Source organism: Planococcus citri, chromosome 4 (assembly GCF_950023065.1).
Source record: "Planococcus citri chromosome 4, ihPlaCitr1.1, whole genome shotgun sequence".
Taxonomy (NCBI): Eukaryota; Metazoa; Arthropoda; class Insecta; order Hemiptera; family Pseudococcidae; genus Planococcus; species Planococcus citri.
The window spans coordinates 54261913-54276935 of record NC_088680.1 but is presented as its reverse complement, the minus strand read 5'-3'; the positions used below and the strand labels follow the sequence as shown (position 1 = coordinate 54276935).

The window sequence follows — 15023 nt, the reverse complement described above, 5'->3', positions numbered from 1 at the left end:
TTCTTACACAGTGGTGGTGAAAGATTGAAAAATAACACCTGAAGCATTTTGTTTTTCCATTGCAAGAATTGATTCTTATAGATGTTTCATTCAATTTTCAATTGATGGATGACAAAAAATTTCTCAAACATTAAAAAAAGAAATAATGAATTTATTAAGTTACATAATTATTTACAAAATCATTATACCTACTTAAGTAGGTACACCTGTGATAGAATAATTCTTAAACTAGGTATTTCCACGAATAATATATTTTTCTTTGGAAAAAAATTTATCATATTCTTTCTTAGCTTCGTAATCTTCGCTATAAAACGCCTGATTATAATTGCTATCGCTAGCACTAGTATTATTTGATTTAACTATCGAATTACTACAATTGACACAATTACATCCTCCACTTCTAACATCGTTGGCGGATTCATCATTGGAATTTTTTTCAAAATATTTACCATTGTAAGGGATAAAATTTACACCATGTTTGGCAATATCTTGCGATTGGTCTTTATGACCTAAATACTTATAAAACTGAACACCATTGTGAAAAGTCATCACCTCAGGACCATAACGGTTTCCGTATTCGGTCCATGTGTCTTCTCTAAACTTATGAATATACTCGGAGTTGAAAATTTCGTTGTGTTGATGAGCAGCCATACTAAATAAGACATCTGGTTCGCACATAAATTTGTACACGTAACGTTCACCTGGCGAAAAAGAGCACCTTGAGTACATACATAGATAGGTACCTACCTATTGGTATATTTATATTAGAAAATTAGCACGTATATTTTTAATTATTATAACGAAATTTGCGACCGTGAATCGATCGTATGTAAATTATAACCTGCCACTTTCTGCATGATTCCTTTCTCGTAATAATATCTCAATGATCGACTAAGCTTGTCGTAGTTCATGGCAGGCCTGTTTTTTTGCGCTCCCCAACGTCTGGCCACCTACAACAATAGAGTTTGTAAAAAAATTTGCGTTTAATAGACTTACGTTGCCAAGTACCACCTATGAAATAACTAATAAGAATCACCTTGTCATAATAAAATATATTATCTTACTTCTTCTGGTTCAACTAATTTGAATTCGGTTCCTCGGCCAGTCCACATGATACAAGAGGCGTTATTAGGATCATCTAGGAGCGATACCAGGAATTGCCAAAGTTGCAAAGAGCCTCGTCGATTTTGATTGGTTGTCCTTTGATTAACCATGTACTGATTACCGATTACTGACCAGGTTTCGTAATGTGATTTTTCTTTACAGCATAAACAGCATATAGATTGAGAACGTCGGTAAATAATGAGAAATAATGGCAATATTAGTTTGAAGAAAAGATCAGCCCAAGACAATGGACTAAATGGCAGACAGCCTAATGCATAATTAATATTAATAATCTTTCGCAGAAAGGTGGAATATTCTATTAGCGTAGGTTACAATTTAACTTTATTCTTCGCTATAGTTTAGGCTATTTTATTTTTAATTAATCATTTTCGTTAATTTAGCCGAACATCGCGTTGTGTAGTAGGTACTATGTAAAAGGGTAACGATAATGTAATCCCCCTTGTTAAACAACTGCACCTGGCAATGATTCTAAATTTGGTCGTATTTCTTTAAATTCGCATCTCGTATTTTTTATTCGAAAATTCATCTCGGTATAAAAAAAATTTTCGAGAGAATTATCCTGTCGAGACAATTGACTAAAAAAATTATTCGGCGATTTTAAAACATTATTTTATCGTTTGCAAAAAATAACGGCATTATTAATCATTTTACGAGCCCCTGAAACAACTATCTTTGATGTGAGTAAATAATGCAATGAAAGCTTTTAAGTAGCCTTCTTCGTCTTCTTTAACTTTAAAGTCAACGTCCAAAATAAGATACCTATTATGTTTTAGCAGAATATTTAAAGAAAGCGCAGTGGGATGTGATCTCCCGTTGAGGATTTATTATTACGTTTGAAATTCTTAACCTTTTATGTAAGGTAGGTACTTTACCTACGTGTACCTGAAGGAGGAGAAAAAATATAGTAAGTACTGAATATTGCGATGGTTTTTTTTCTTTTTTTTTCGATAAAAATACAATCACGAAAAATGCTCCATTTTATTAAAAATTCGATTGTCATGCTGTATTGAAGTTTAAGTTGTTTCAAGAGAGAACAAATCATGTGATTTTTTTTTATATTGGTTATTCGGATGTTGATAATGAATGAAATAATGGACCGATGAGATTTTAAGCATTCTCTGACTTCATAGAAAATATTATGTTGCTCAAAAATTTATTGATTATTAAAAAAAAAAAAAAAAAAAAAAAAAGACCGCGGAGGAGGTGCCAAAGTTTTATTTTTGAGGTTACATATTAAGTACTTATACGAAATATAGGTAAAATTTTGATGCTAACAACCAGGGAAACATCTGAAATTCTCAAATTGTACTTTTTGAGTAAGTCGGAGCTCTTATCAGAGGTAATTTTTTATATTATAAAAATCAAATCTAAAAATATTTAGAAATAAAAATTTTATTTTTTTAATATAAAAAAGTTACTATGATTTTTGAATTCTTAAAATTTTTGTTAAAATTTTATATGACGTTACCTGGAATTAATTTATAATAACCAAAATGCATAAATTGTACCTAATTCGTACATGATTCGTGATTCCAACTTTTGTAATTCGCAACCACAATTAGGTAGGTAATTCGTAATTCAAAATAAAGGCTATAGGTGGATAAGTATAGCGAATTTGCCCCCGAGAGCTTCAGGGTTGATATTTGCATGGAAGGTGGGCACCCTTGAGCACCTTCCGTTACGAAAGTTTCAGACCCCCAGACCCCCCGTTTTTGAGAAACCCCCTCTTTTCTGAAATTACAATAAAAATTATTTTCTTAGCCCCATGTTGACCGATTTTTTTAATTTTTTGGTATGTTGCAAATATCCATAAGAGGTATCCCCACAAAAACTTTCACCCCCCCCTCCCTCCACATTTTCCCCTCAAAATGGCGGTTGTTAGCTTCGTTTGCCTGTTTTAACAATGACCATGATTCGGCACAAAAATGGGAATAGCATTTTCAAGTGTGTTTTTCACCCCTAAAACATATTTTTTTCAAAAAAAAATTTGTGGTGGGTCGTGGTCAAAAATTGAAAAAACTTACAGAGGGGGTAAAAATATGGATTGTGGTGTAAATGATTGTTTTTGGTAAACGAGGTGTCGTTTCCATATGAATCGAACCCCCCGAACACGAATATTACGTCCAATTTTATGCTACCCTCAACCACACCCCTCCAGTGCCTCTGCCCCGCCTCAATTTTTACAATTATATTAAAAGTTGAGCTATACAATAATATTGGTGTCGTTTTCATATGAATCAAACTCCCCGAACACGAATATGAAGTCAAATTTTATGCCACCCTGATCCACACCCCTCCGGTGCCTCTGTCCCCCCTCTATTTTTACTGAATTAAAAGTTGAGCTATTTTAATAATATTAGTGTCGTTTCCATATGAATCGAACCCCCCGAACACGAATATGAAGTCAAATTTTATGCTACCCTCATTCAAACCCCCCGGTGCATCTACCCCCTCCCCCCTCAATTTTTACTGTATTAATAGTTGAGCTATTTTCATAATATGTACATATTAATGTCGTTTCCATATGAATCGAACCCCCCCCCCCGAACACGAATATGAAGTAAAATTTTAAGCCACCCTCATCCACACCCCTCCGGTGCCTCTGCCTCCACTTCAATTGATACTATTTTAAAAGTTTTGATATTTTCATAATGTTGGTGTCATTTCCATATGAATCAAACCCTCCGAACACGAATATGACGTCCAATTTTACGCTACTCTCAATCACACCCCTATAGTGCCTCTGCCCCCACCTAAACAGCAAATTTTTTTAGCCACCTCCGATCAATCTTTGACCAATAATTACTTATGGGTTGTTATTACTATTAAAAGTATGTTTCGCAGAGGTTGAAATTTAAAAACTCAACGACATACAAAAATTACTAAAAAGAAGTTAAAAAATGACCATCGCAAGGTTCAAACTTTAAAATTCATAGTTTCGAGGTTTCCGTTCGTACCAAAACGACTCCGACATTATGAACATAGTTTTACGCGTTTCAAATGGTAAAAATTAAGGAGCTGGCTGTAGCCTGGAAGGGGATAGACGAGAGTAGAGCTAAAATTGGGCGTCACATTCGTGTTAGGGGTGTTTTATTCATATGAAAACGACACCAATATTATGAAAATAGCTCGACAACTTTTAATATAGTAAAAATTGAGGTGGGGGCAGAGGCACCGGAGGGGTGTGGATGAGGGTGGCATAAAATTTGACTTCATATGTGTGTTCGGGGTGTTTGATTCATATGAAAATGACCCCAATATTATTATATATACTTAGCTCAACTTTTAATATAGGTAATTGTAAAAATTGAGGCGGGGCAGAGGCACTGGAGGGGTGTGGTTGAGGGTAGCATAAAATTGGACGTCATATTCGTGTTCGGGGGGTTCGATTCTTATGGAAACGACACCTCGTTTACGAAAAACAATCATTTACACCAAAATCCATTTTACCCCCTCTGTAATTTTTTTCAATTTTTGACCACGACCCATCACAAATTTTGTTTTTGAAAAAAATATATGTTTTTAGGGATCAAAAACACACTTAAAAATGCTATTCCCATTTTTGTGCCGAATCATGATCATCGCTAAAACAGGTAAATAAAGCTAAAAGACGTCATTTTGAGGGGGAAATATGGGGGGAGGGGGGTGAACATTTTTGTGGGGATACCTCTTATGGATGTTTACAACATACCAAAAAATTAAAAAAATTGGTCCTCATGGGGCAGAGAAATTTTTTTTATTGTAATTTCAGAAAAGGGGAGGTTTCTCAAAAACGGGGGGGGGGGGGTGCGGGAGTCTCAAACTTTCCTGAGAGAAGGTGCTCAATTGTACCCACCTTTCATGCAAATATCAATCCTGCAGCTCTCGGGGGCAAATTCACCATACTTATCCACCTACCTAATTCACCTTAAGGTGTCTTCTTCGTATTGATTTTCATTGATACGATCAGGGGAAAACGCCTCCTTAAGGTGAAATTATTCTATTAAGATTTTTTTAATAATCAATAAACAGTAATTTGTCCAAATATAATGAAAGGGGAGGACTTGTAGGTGGTGCGTTGTGTTCAGTAAGGTCCGAGGTACCTACTACCTACATGTCTACACCAACATCAGCTATGCCACCCATCGGCCATCTCAAATTAATTTTGCCAGTGTTTTTTATATGGTGGTGAAATTCATCATCGTGTACCCTTTGCGTTATTTTCCATAAATACCCATGTAGGGTCAATAATTTGTATTTCGAGAAGTACATACCTACCTAAAAAACTAAAAAAAAATTTTATGCAACCAGTTTATTTTCATGTAGGTACCTACTCAATATTTTTGAAACTCGAATGATGAGTAGATATACCGGTAATTTTTGAGAAATTTCTATTTTGAGTAAGAGAGTATTAATTCGCAATTGATTCGGAATTTTGCAATTTTCAGCCAACTAATTCATAATTTAAAACACAACAATTTTTAGACCTGATTTAGATATAATGGTGGAAATCCTGATTGGATCTGACTAGATTTGAGTGGACGACTGATCAGACCTGATTTGATAGACCTGATCATGCAGATCTGAACATACTCGTAGTTCTGACCACATTTGATCAGATCAGACAAAAATTTAAACACCAAGAACTTGATGAGCAATAAAATAGAAAAACAAATTTTAAACTCAATTTCCTATATTTCAAATAGGTACATTATTAGCTTTTTAGTTTTTTTTTTTTTTTTTTTTTTTTTGTAATGAAATTTGAATGCAATGCAATCGTGAATTAAATAAAATAATAAAAATTATGATTTGTTCACGTGGAAAGTTGTAAACTGGTTCATAAAAAAATCGCGAATAGGAAAAAAAAACTTTCAGCAACTCGCAATTAAACCCCCATAAGTCAATTCAGTAAATATACCTACATACTAAAGACTTATTGTGTTTAAAAAAATTGAACCACAGTCATACGAATATATTTATAAACCCGAGAACATTGCGCGAAATCACAACACTCGAAATTTCGTTTACAATAATGATTCCATTGTTAATTTATTAGACAAGGGTTATCAACTCCAAATAGGACGAATTTGTTATTCCTCGTTAGTGATCTGACCCTCTTTTACATCTCGCGTACAAGATTGGGGCTGAGGCCATGGGGTAAAGAATACGTACACCCGACATGGAGATCTTTTCAAAACAAAACCGTATCCCCTTAATCTCAAAATAATATCATGTTTTAAAATGTTTCACTTTTACGAATTGATTCGTCTCACGAGCCATACACACATATATCCATCCACTTACCATTTGTATCTATGCTGCTATAATATGTCTATGTAGGGTACTTGAATTTTTGAAAAATTCAAACTTTCACTCGTATATCATCTACCTATTTGTATCAACAGATTATACTTACAGCAGACAACGTTCGTTATTATATTTCCAGTCAGGATTTCGATACGAAATTGAATTAAACGAAAGAAAACTTGTTATGATAAAAAACGGCGACTTAATAAACGCCTTAGGCTACGATGACAGGACATGAATATTTTCAACATTTTCGCCCTTATAAGCAATTTTCAAAAATTGAAAAGAAAAGATTACCTTTTAGAATACACCACCAAATACAAGGCCAGAATTTTAAAATTGATGGAAATTGGAATTTCACAATCAATTGTATAGGTACCTACCTATCTATAACCTATAAAAGCAACGGATACCTAACCCACACCTTGTTAATTAGATTTTTCTTCAGCTTACCGTATTCTTTTCCTTTGCTAATCCTGTCTTCTCTTCGTTTACTATTCGATAGAATACATTCTTGGCGAATAAAATACGAAGAATTCATTTGCTGGTAATTGGTGCTCGGTAATGATGAAGAAAGAGGTGTGATTGTTCTGTAAAGTGTGTCTGATTAGAATAAGGCGTACCTACGAAATGATTGCTAGGAATTGTGAGGAATTTCGAATCAATTTGTACCTACCTTAAATTGTGTTCGTTGTTTTGATTCGTTGAATAAAATGGGCAATAATTCGTAGGTGATAATCTTTCAGCTTTTATGGATGCGTTTAACGATAAACCTGCTCAAAAATTACCAAAATTGAACGATATTGTACGTACCTAGGTACATAAAATTACTTGATTGATAAATTTTTAAAAAAGTGACAGGAATATTAAAAAAAAAAAAAAAAAATTATTTTTCATATTTTTACCTTCTTTTCTCCTCTCATCCACTCGAAGTACACTTGCAGAATTTTTGTGAAAAACCCCTCAATTTTTTCAAAAAAATTACCAACAAGGTTTTTATTCTCCAAATTATCTATACCTAGCTTCTTTATTGCAAAATAATTTGAAAGTAAACTTTTGTAATCTGTTTGCTCATCCAGCTTTTTGTTTATTTAGAAAAATAAAAACAAAAAAAAAACTACGCCTATACAGGTGAATCGTATAAAACTCGGTAGGAAACTTCAGAGAGGCTCGTTTAAAACCAGAGTTGGCGCGATTCCAGGAGCTTGAGAATCGGATTCCAAATGGTGTGATTCCACAAAATTTTGAGTCCTGATTCCGCTTATCAGATTCGCCAGATATAGGAATCCGAATCCGAATCGTAATTTTCGATTCCGATTCCTTTCGCGACTCCGATTCAGATTCCACTCACGACTCATCTTAGGATCCTCTCACAACTCCAACCAGATTCCTCTCACGACTCCAGCCAGATTCCCATCACAACTCCTTAAATTTCATAAAAATGAAGCATTGAAGATGAAATGAACATTCTAACAAACATTAGTAAATAAATATAAAGGCTCGCCGGTGTTATTTTTTTTGTAGGAGTGGGGGGGTGAGGCGTGGGGAGGGGGCAATTCTAAATTTTTCGTACATTATTGTATAATATGTCGATTGATATGAATTTTTCGAACATTATTGTGTAATATGTCGAATAATATGTTTTCGAAATCGTAGAATCCGAATTTGGAGTAATTTTTTTTGTAGGAGTGGAGGGTGAGGCGTGGGGAAAGGGAAAATTTCAAATTTCTCCTACATTATCCTTATCGTGTTATATGTCGAATAATATATTTTCGAGGTCGTAGAATTCGAATCCGGAGTCATTTTTTATGGTGAAGGTGGAAGGTGAGTCGTAGGTTCGCATGTGTGGGGCCCTCTCCCCAAACGGTGATACTTGAATAGCACTCGACCCTAAAAACTAGCTCAAGATTCGAATTCTGCGACCTTGAACACATATCAACCAACATGTTACACAATATTATAGGCAAAATTTGAAATTTCTCCTCTCCTCTTGCCTCGCCTCATACCCCTGCGAAAAAATAACCCCAGATTCGAATTGTACGACCTCAAAAACATATCAATCGACATATTACACATTAATATAGGCAAAATTTGTAATTTACTCTCTCTCCCCTTGACTCACCTCCCACCCCTACAAAAAAAAAATATCTCCAGATTCGAGTTCTACGACCTAGAAAATATATTATTCGACATATAACACGATAATGTAGGAGAAATTTGAAATTTTCCCTCTCCCCACGCCTCACTCCCTACTCCTACAAAAAAAATAACTGCAGATTCAGATTCTACGACCTTGAAAACATATCAATCGACATAATTACACAATAATGTACGAAAAATTTAGAATTGCCCCCTCCCCATGCCTCACCCCCCACTCCTACAAAAAAAATAACTCCAGATTTGGATTCTACGACCTCGAAAACATGTTATTCGACATATTGCGCATCGATCAGGGTCGAATCCTAATAATACCAATTAATTTTGTAGATTTTCTGACTTACCCCAAAGTGGGGTAAGTCAGAACAAGTTACATTTTATTCGATTGTGCGAAAGCTACTGCGACAATCGCGCTGAAATTTTCACCATAGGTTAAAATCCCGTATGGGAACCTACATACCAAATTTCAGCCATATTGGTTCATTAGTACGAGAGTAACAGCTGATCAAAGTTGAAATTGTGAAAAAACGTTCTGACTTCCCCGGTGCACCTTATGTAAAATTAAATTTTCAACTCACCATGTTATTAGTAAAACAATGATAAATTCTAAATTCATCATTCAGATTCACTTTCACAACCACTTTTGACTTTTCAGCGCCAACCGGCAAAAATTAGATAAAAGAATATTTATGAAAATTACACTTTTTTGTATTTGTGCTTTTCATTCAATTGAATTTGGGTGATTTCGTTCATTGTGAGAGTCTAGAGAATCGTAATGAGGAGTCGCGAGAATCAAATTACCGGAATCGCGAATCATATTACATTTGCGATTCCTGCTTGAAAAGAGTCAGATTTCACATTTTTCGATTCATCTGTCAGGTGAATCGAAAATGGAATCCGATTCCGGAATCGGATTCATGCGATTCTCACGACTCCTTAAAAAAATCGGAATCGCGCCATCTCTGTTTAAAACAAACAATGGAGAAACGAGATACAAGAAGATATACACGTACATCAATAAAGATTTAATAGCTCGAAGCTATGTACATTATCAGTAAATTTGTACCAATATTCGCGTAGTTTTTAATAATGGAAGAAAACCAAAACAAAAAATAACAGGTTAAAATCATCGCAACTTGGTTTTCAGCCATTGATAAGTTAGGTACCCATATATCGTACCTAATCCACATTCATATGATTCATTAGTGATATGGGTAAAGGGTGCGAAAAAATTCGTTCTATGAATAGGTATAGATGCATTAATAAATTAAATATCAGTAATCAATAAATTTCAGTGGTACTAGAGCGAGCTCGGTACTAAATACTTACAATCATTTTTTACTTGGTGGGTTGTCTTTTGAAAGGTGAAAGCTGCTTGAGACGGTTGCATTTGAGCATTTTCTTGATAAAATTGACATTTATCCGAAGCATTGGGTGCATCGTAGTTGAATTCAACCTTTCGATTGTAATAAATTACATAAAATTGCAATTAAAAAATAATTACTGAATTCAAACTATGAAAAATTAGTAGGTACCTATCTACAAATTAAATTAAATTAAATTTTAAAGAAATAAAATATGTCATAAAAAGTTAATTATAGGTATTTATATAAATTAATGATGAATTAGTAATTATTAATTTAATATAAAAATTTTAAAAATTTATTAATCTGTCCAAGTAGGTCCAGACTAGAGATTTTTTGATATTCATGCTAACGATATGGTATATGGTCATATCCTCATTGCAGATAAAAACTATTCGAAGAATGGATCTACCTATTTGATTCAAAAGAGGGTACCTATATTTTGTTTACTAAAAAGGCAAAAACGCACGTGTAGACAGAAAGACTTGTTCGCATCACAGAAAAATAATAATAAAGACAAGGGTGTGAAAAATGGTGCAACTATTTCAAACCGCAATTAAATTATACTAAAATTTTCCTCTATATTTTTGTAAACGCATCCGGCCCGAGATTACTCTATTTCCGTCTGTACTGGATGAGATTCTCTCTTTATGGCATAGGTACCTATGTAAAAATTTCCCTAAATTGTTTTTCGACTTAGGGTGGTTTTATCTCTGTGTTGAATCACTTATCAGGTTTTCTTACCTTTCAAACGCATAGACATTTTTACCGCGATTGCGGAAATAATTAAAATGCGAATATTGCGCCGCAAATTGTACAGATGGAAATTGTTGCGGATTAAATCATAAATGATGTCGCCGATATGAGTTCTAATTTAGATAGAAAGTGTTTGATCGAGTCGTTTTAGTTTGTAACGTGGGTGGAGTAATTCGGATACTTTGGGTTGAAATTGATCAAAAGTCGAATTTTTGGATTAAAATTGAGAGTGTCAGATTTGAAATATTTTTTGATTTTTGATGGTGTGTTTTTTTAAAATTAGGAGGCGCAATACTTTTTAAATTCATCGCCAACATTTCCCAAAATTTTGAATTTTCAGTTTTTGTTTTTTTTTTGCAAAACCTTTGAAAATTAACTTGGTAGGTACAGTTATGTGGAGTTTTTAAAATACCTACATACGAAAAATTTGTTTGGTTTTTGAAAAGTTTCAAGTGATTGATTGATCATCACCTCAAAAAGAAGAATCGTAGGTAATTTCCATATTACGATTTGAGCTGCTGCCTTATCCACAATAATATTTTTAAAGAAATAGGATAATCATTATCTTGTTTTTTGTTTTTTTTAAACGTGTTTTCGATAATTGGGACACAATTAATCTCCCCCCCCCCCTAATCGATTACTCCACTTTTGCTTCTAAATTTTTCATATTCCATCAACGTTTAATAAAAAACAAAGCGAATTCCCAAAATTTTTAACATGAAACCATTGAAACGATAATTTTGTAGCTACGAAACATGGAGAATAATTCGATTTTTTACTCTCCAAATTGACTCATAACAGCTTTAGAGAGAAATTTGAAAATTATTCAGTTTAAAAATTTTGTAAAATTTATACCCATACCTTTACCAAAATACACCCTTTGACTTCATACGTACAATACACCAAAAGTGGAAAAACCAACTTGAGTTGCTGAAAGTTTGGATTCCCAATTGATTCTTTTTACTATCTTTGACTCCATATAAACCCAAGTTTTTCACAAATTTGAACACCAGAGCATACTTTTCCATTGTTCGTATAGGTGTTAATTTTTTTAAGTACGGACAAAATCAGAAGGAACCAAATTTTTTAAAGAACCATATTATATTGTATAAATACCTACCTATTTTTTGTCCATTCATTTTTCTAAAATTAATATGTCTCCGAAATAAATACGTAAGTAGGTTAAAGTTCATTACAATTTATTCGGTTTGAAAACCAAATTATTTTCAGTAAAAAAAAAATCAAAAACCCCAATTTTGGCTTTTATGAACTTATGACATTTTTCCTTTTTTTTTTCTCATCTTGAAAATATTTTCTCGGCATAAAATAAAGGAAATTGATAAACCAGAAAATTGTATAAAAACAAATTGTCTCTTAGAAAGTAAAAATTGACCACATATGAAATTGTTATTAAAAATTGTCAATTAAAAAAACGAAAAAAATGAATCATTGAGGAATAAAAATATTAACGTTTGTTTAAAAATTGAATGAAAATTCTCCAGAAAATTTACTTCTTCTCCTTAGCGTGATTTTTTTCAACTATCAAAATTATGGGAATGAGGTTCATAATTTTTTTCTGAATTATCTATTATTATTATAATAATATGATAGGTAAGTACGTAATGTGCCTATTTTATGAAATATCTGCTAAATTATTTTATTACTTACCTCAGTAACTTCAACACCTGCATTCATAATAACTTTTTAATTTTAGCATAAAATAATTTTGAGGAAAAAAAATCAACAACTTCAGTAATCCTGTCACAAAAATAAATATTTTTTATCCGAACGAAAGATGAACAGTTAATAACGTGAATATGAACGAAAAAGATTTACATCATCCCCTTGTTCGTGTATAGGCGGAGTTAATGATGACAACCCCTACAGTTGCGCAAGTTCGATGTAATTTATGAATTTGTGATTAAATTTATGAGCTTGAAATTATTTTACAAAATTATGCATTCGTTTGTATTATTATTACTCATTTATTACTCAATAATATTTTGAAAAAGAAACTTGCACAGGCTGGACATCTTTTGTTCAAATATATATATTTTTTAAATGTAATCCTTTATGAAGAATTCCAACAAAATCCGTTTTGACTATTAAAAGAGCAAATGCCATTTAATTTTTAAAAAAATGAAATAAAATAAATTTTAATAGTTGGGATGGGGAGATGGGAGAAACTATATCATAACGCCGAGTGAGTATTTTTGACTGCATAAGGTGTTGTCTAATTCTGATAGAGACTTCAGATCACCTGAAATGGTAATTTCAGTTTTCAACGTCAATTAGACGAGAAAAAATTTTTTTCATTGGCGTACACATTATTTACACGAATCTAGTCGATTTTATCATTATTTGCAATATTTATTTCCTTATTTTAAAACGTGTAACTATTTTCATGTTGAGCATCTCAAAAACCAATGAAAATCAAATTTTCAACTGCACAAATCCATCTCTAGGTCTTCGGTGTGATTTTAAAAATGTATAGGGAAACTCAAAATGAACAATTGATAAAGGCTGTAGATCAAATAAAAACAATAGAATTTGTTTTGAGACCTCTACATTTGTTGTAAGGCAAATTTTCAGCAATTCGAAGTAAGAAAAATGACCAATTTTCAAAAATGATGAACGATTTCCAAATTTCCAAAAATTTAGTCAAAAACTGGGAAATTAATCAAAATACTATCTTTCTGGCTCTCAAAAAATATCACTGTTGAAATATTCGTTCTTCTTTTAGCTTACTATAGTTGCTATTCCATGTGATTTTTTTCATTTTTGACGTTAGATGGCTCCACAAAAGTTTATTACAATAAGTACTAATTTTTGATAAATTTTGATCAATTTGAATACATTGGACGTAAATTTTTGAGCAAAGCAACGGTGCAAATTTTTTAATTTTTCAAATAAATCTTGCATTTCAAAAATTAATTAGTTATTGGAAATACCTATAACGCTCGATTCACATGCGTTTAAATTACATATTATATCGTTCATTTTTCTAAAGATTTATGATTTTATGATAAAAAATTTCGTACTCGTATTTTGAAAAAACAAAGACCACTTTTCGAAATTTTGTAAAAATAACGTAATTATATTTCATAGAATACAAAAAAGAAAAAAAAATACAATATACTCGCGTTTTGTTAAACGTACGAAACAATTTCACGCGAAATCGTTAACAGGTAATAGAACACAAATTTTTTTAAAAAAATGTAGGTTATATAGGTATCAATTTTATAATACAATATAATATATTTTGAAAAAAAAAATCATTCTGTAATTAAAACATAAAAAAAAAATATTGATTCGATCCGTAGGTTCGCGATACTTACAAATTAATGTAAATAAAAATACCATCTTCCCCCCTCCCTTCAAATGAATTTCTAAATACATTATAAACATTATTATACTAATGAAAGATAGAAGTAAAAAAAAAATATTGGCACATAAAATCTGTCTATATAAGATATTAACATTAAATGAAAGAGATAATTTATCTAATGCTATGATCGATATGGTAATGCATGTTCCTCTGCTCACTGGGCTTCTTGTATAATTCAAAAGCACTGCCTCTCTGTTCTCTATGAGTAAGATCGAGGCCGCTGAGCTCACGTTGGTGTTTATTAGAAGGTGCGACGTTGTAATAATATTGCGACGAGTTACTACTCATTCCAGTCCTTCGGTCGTACGTGCTGCGATCCAGGCTACTTCCGTGGCCGGAATCGAAACCGTTTGAATCTGAATTGTCGATAGAGTATTTACTAGATGGCGACGAGGTTATCTGCAATTTTCCAAAAAAATTAGTCAATTAGATTTGCATTTCAATAGGTAGGTAGGTAATCAATGAATATGAAAATGTTTCTAATTGAACTTACCCCATTAGGTATATGTGTGCTATAATTATTCGAAGTGGCATCAGCCATACTGTAAGATTTCGCATGCTGGTATCCGTTCATTTCTTTAATTGTGCTATGCTGGAAATACGGCTGTGAAGACTGTTGAGCGTGTTGATTGGGAGGTCTGTAATTTTTAGGTTTGGGTGGCGGTACGGGTTTATACGATTGCGGAGCTTTAGGTGGTGGTAAAGGTTTATTGGTGGCGTATTCTACCAAACCGGGTGGTCTGTGGTACAAACAAACACGAGGTTAAAGGTTAAACTAACATACTAAACATACACTTGAATCTGTTATTAGGTAAGAGATTAGGTAAGGAAGTGGAATACGTTTTTTTAGGCACGTATATCATCCTGGAACACGAAATGATATTATTTTATCGAGTAATGTGATAACGTTTATAATATTGAGGAAAGTGGTGATGAACGAAATTTTG

General features: G+C 32.8%; 2 protein-coding genes across 9 annotated transcripts in view; both read right to left on the bottom strand.

Annotated features, from left to right (window-relative positions):
* Nucleotides 1-212: 212 nt before the first annotated feature.
* On the bottom strand, nucleotides 213-12651 carry LOC135845972 (uncharacterized). Its single transcript, XM_065364881.1, has 7 exons — nucleotides 12357-12651; nucleotides 9898-10024; nucleotides 7088-7184; nucleotides 6865-7001; nucleotides 1065-1258; nucleotides 842-950; nucleotides 213-701 (listed from the first exon to the last, which is right to left on the bottom strand). The coding sequence occupies exons 1-7, from the start codon at nucleotides 12381-12383 to the stop codon at nucleotides 229-231; spliced, it is 1164 nt and encodes a 387-aa protein (XP_065220953.1). The 5' UTR covers nucleotides 12384-12651; the 3' UTR covers nucleotides 213-228.
* Nucleotides 12652-12653: 2 nt separating this feature from the next.
* Nucleotides 12654-15023, bottom strand: part of pyd (polychaetoid) — a 68873-nt gene continuing 66503 nt past the window's right edge. For 7 of the 8 annotated variants that reach the window (XM_065364874.1, XM_065364872.1, XM_065364873.1 and 4 more), the window contains 2 exons: nucleotides 14570-14816; nucleotides 12654-14475 (listed from right to left, as the gene is read on the bottom strand). In XM_065364874.1, the coding sequence (XP_065220946.1) occupies nucleotides 14188-14475; nucleotides 14570-14816 (535 nt within the window). In that variant the 3' untranslated portion in view covers nucleotides 12654-14187. The other variant, XM_065364876.1, reaches the window with a different exon arrangement.

Bases quoted from the DNA above. Each gene is read 5' to 3' on its own strand.
- LOC135845972 (XM_065364881.1), bottom strand. From the start codon at position 12,383: ATGAATGCAGGTGTTGAAGTTACTGAG. The intron at 1,259-6,864 runs GTAAGCTGAAGA...TATGCTGTAAAG, and splicing joins TAGCAAAGGAAAAGAATACG to AAAAATCACATTACGAAACC. The intron at 702-841 runs GTTATAATTTAC...CTTTTTCGCCAG, and splicing joins AATCATGCAGAAAGTGGCAG to GTGAACGTTACGTGTACAAA.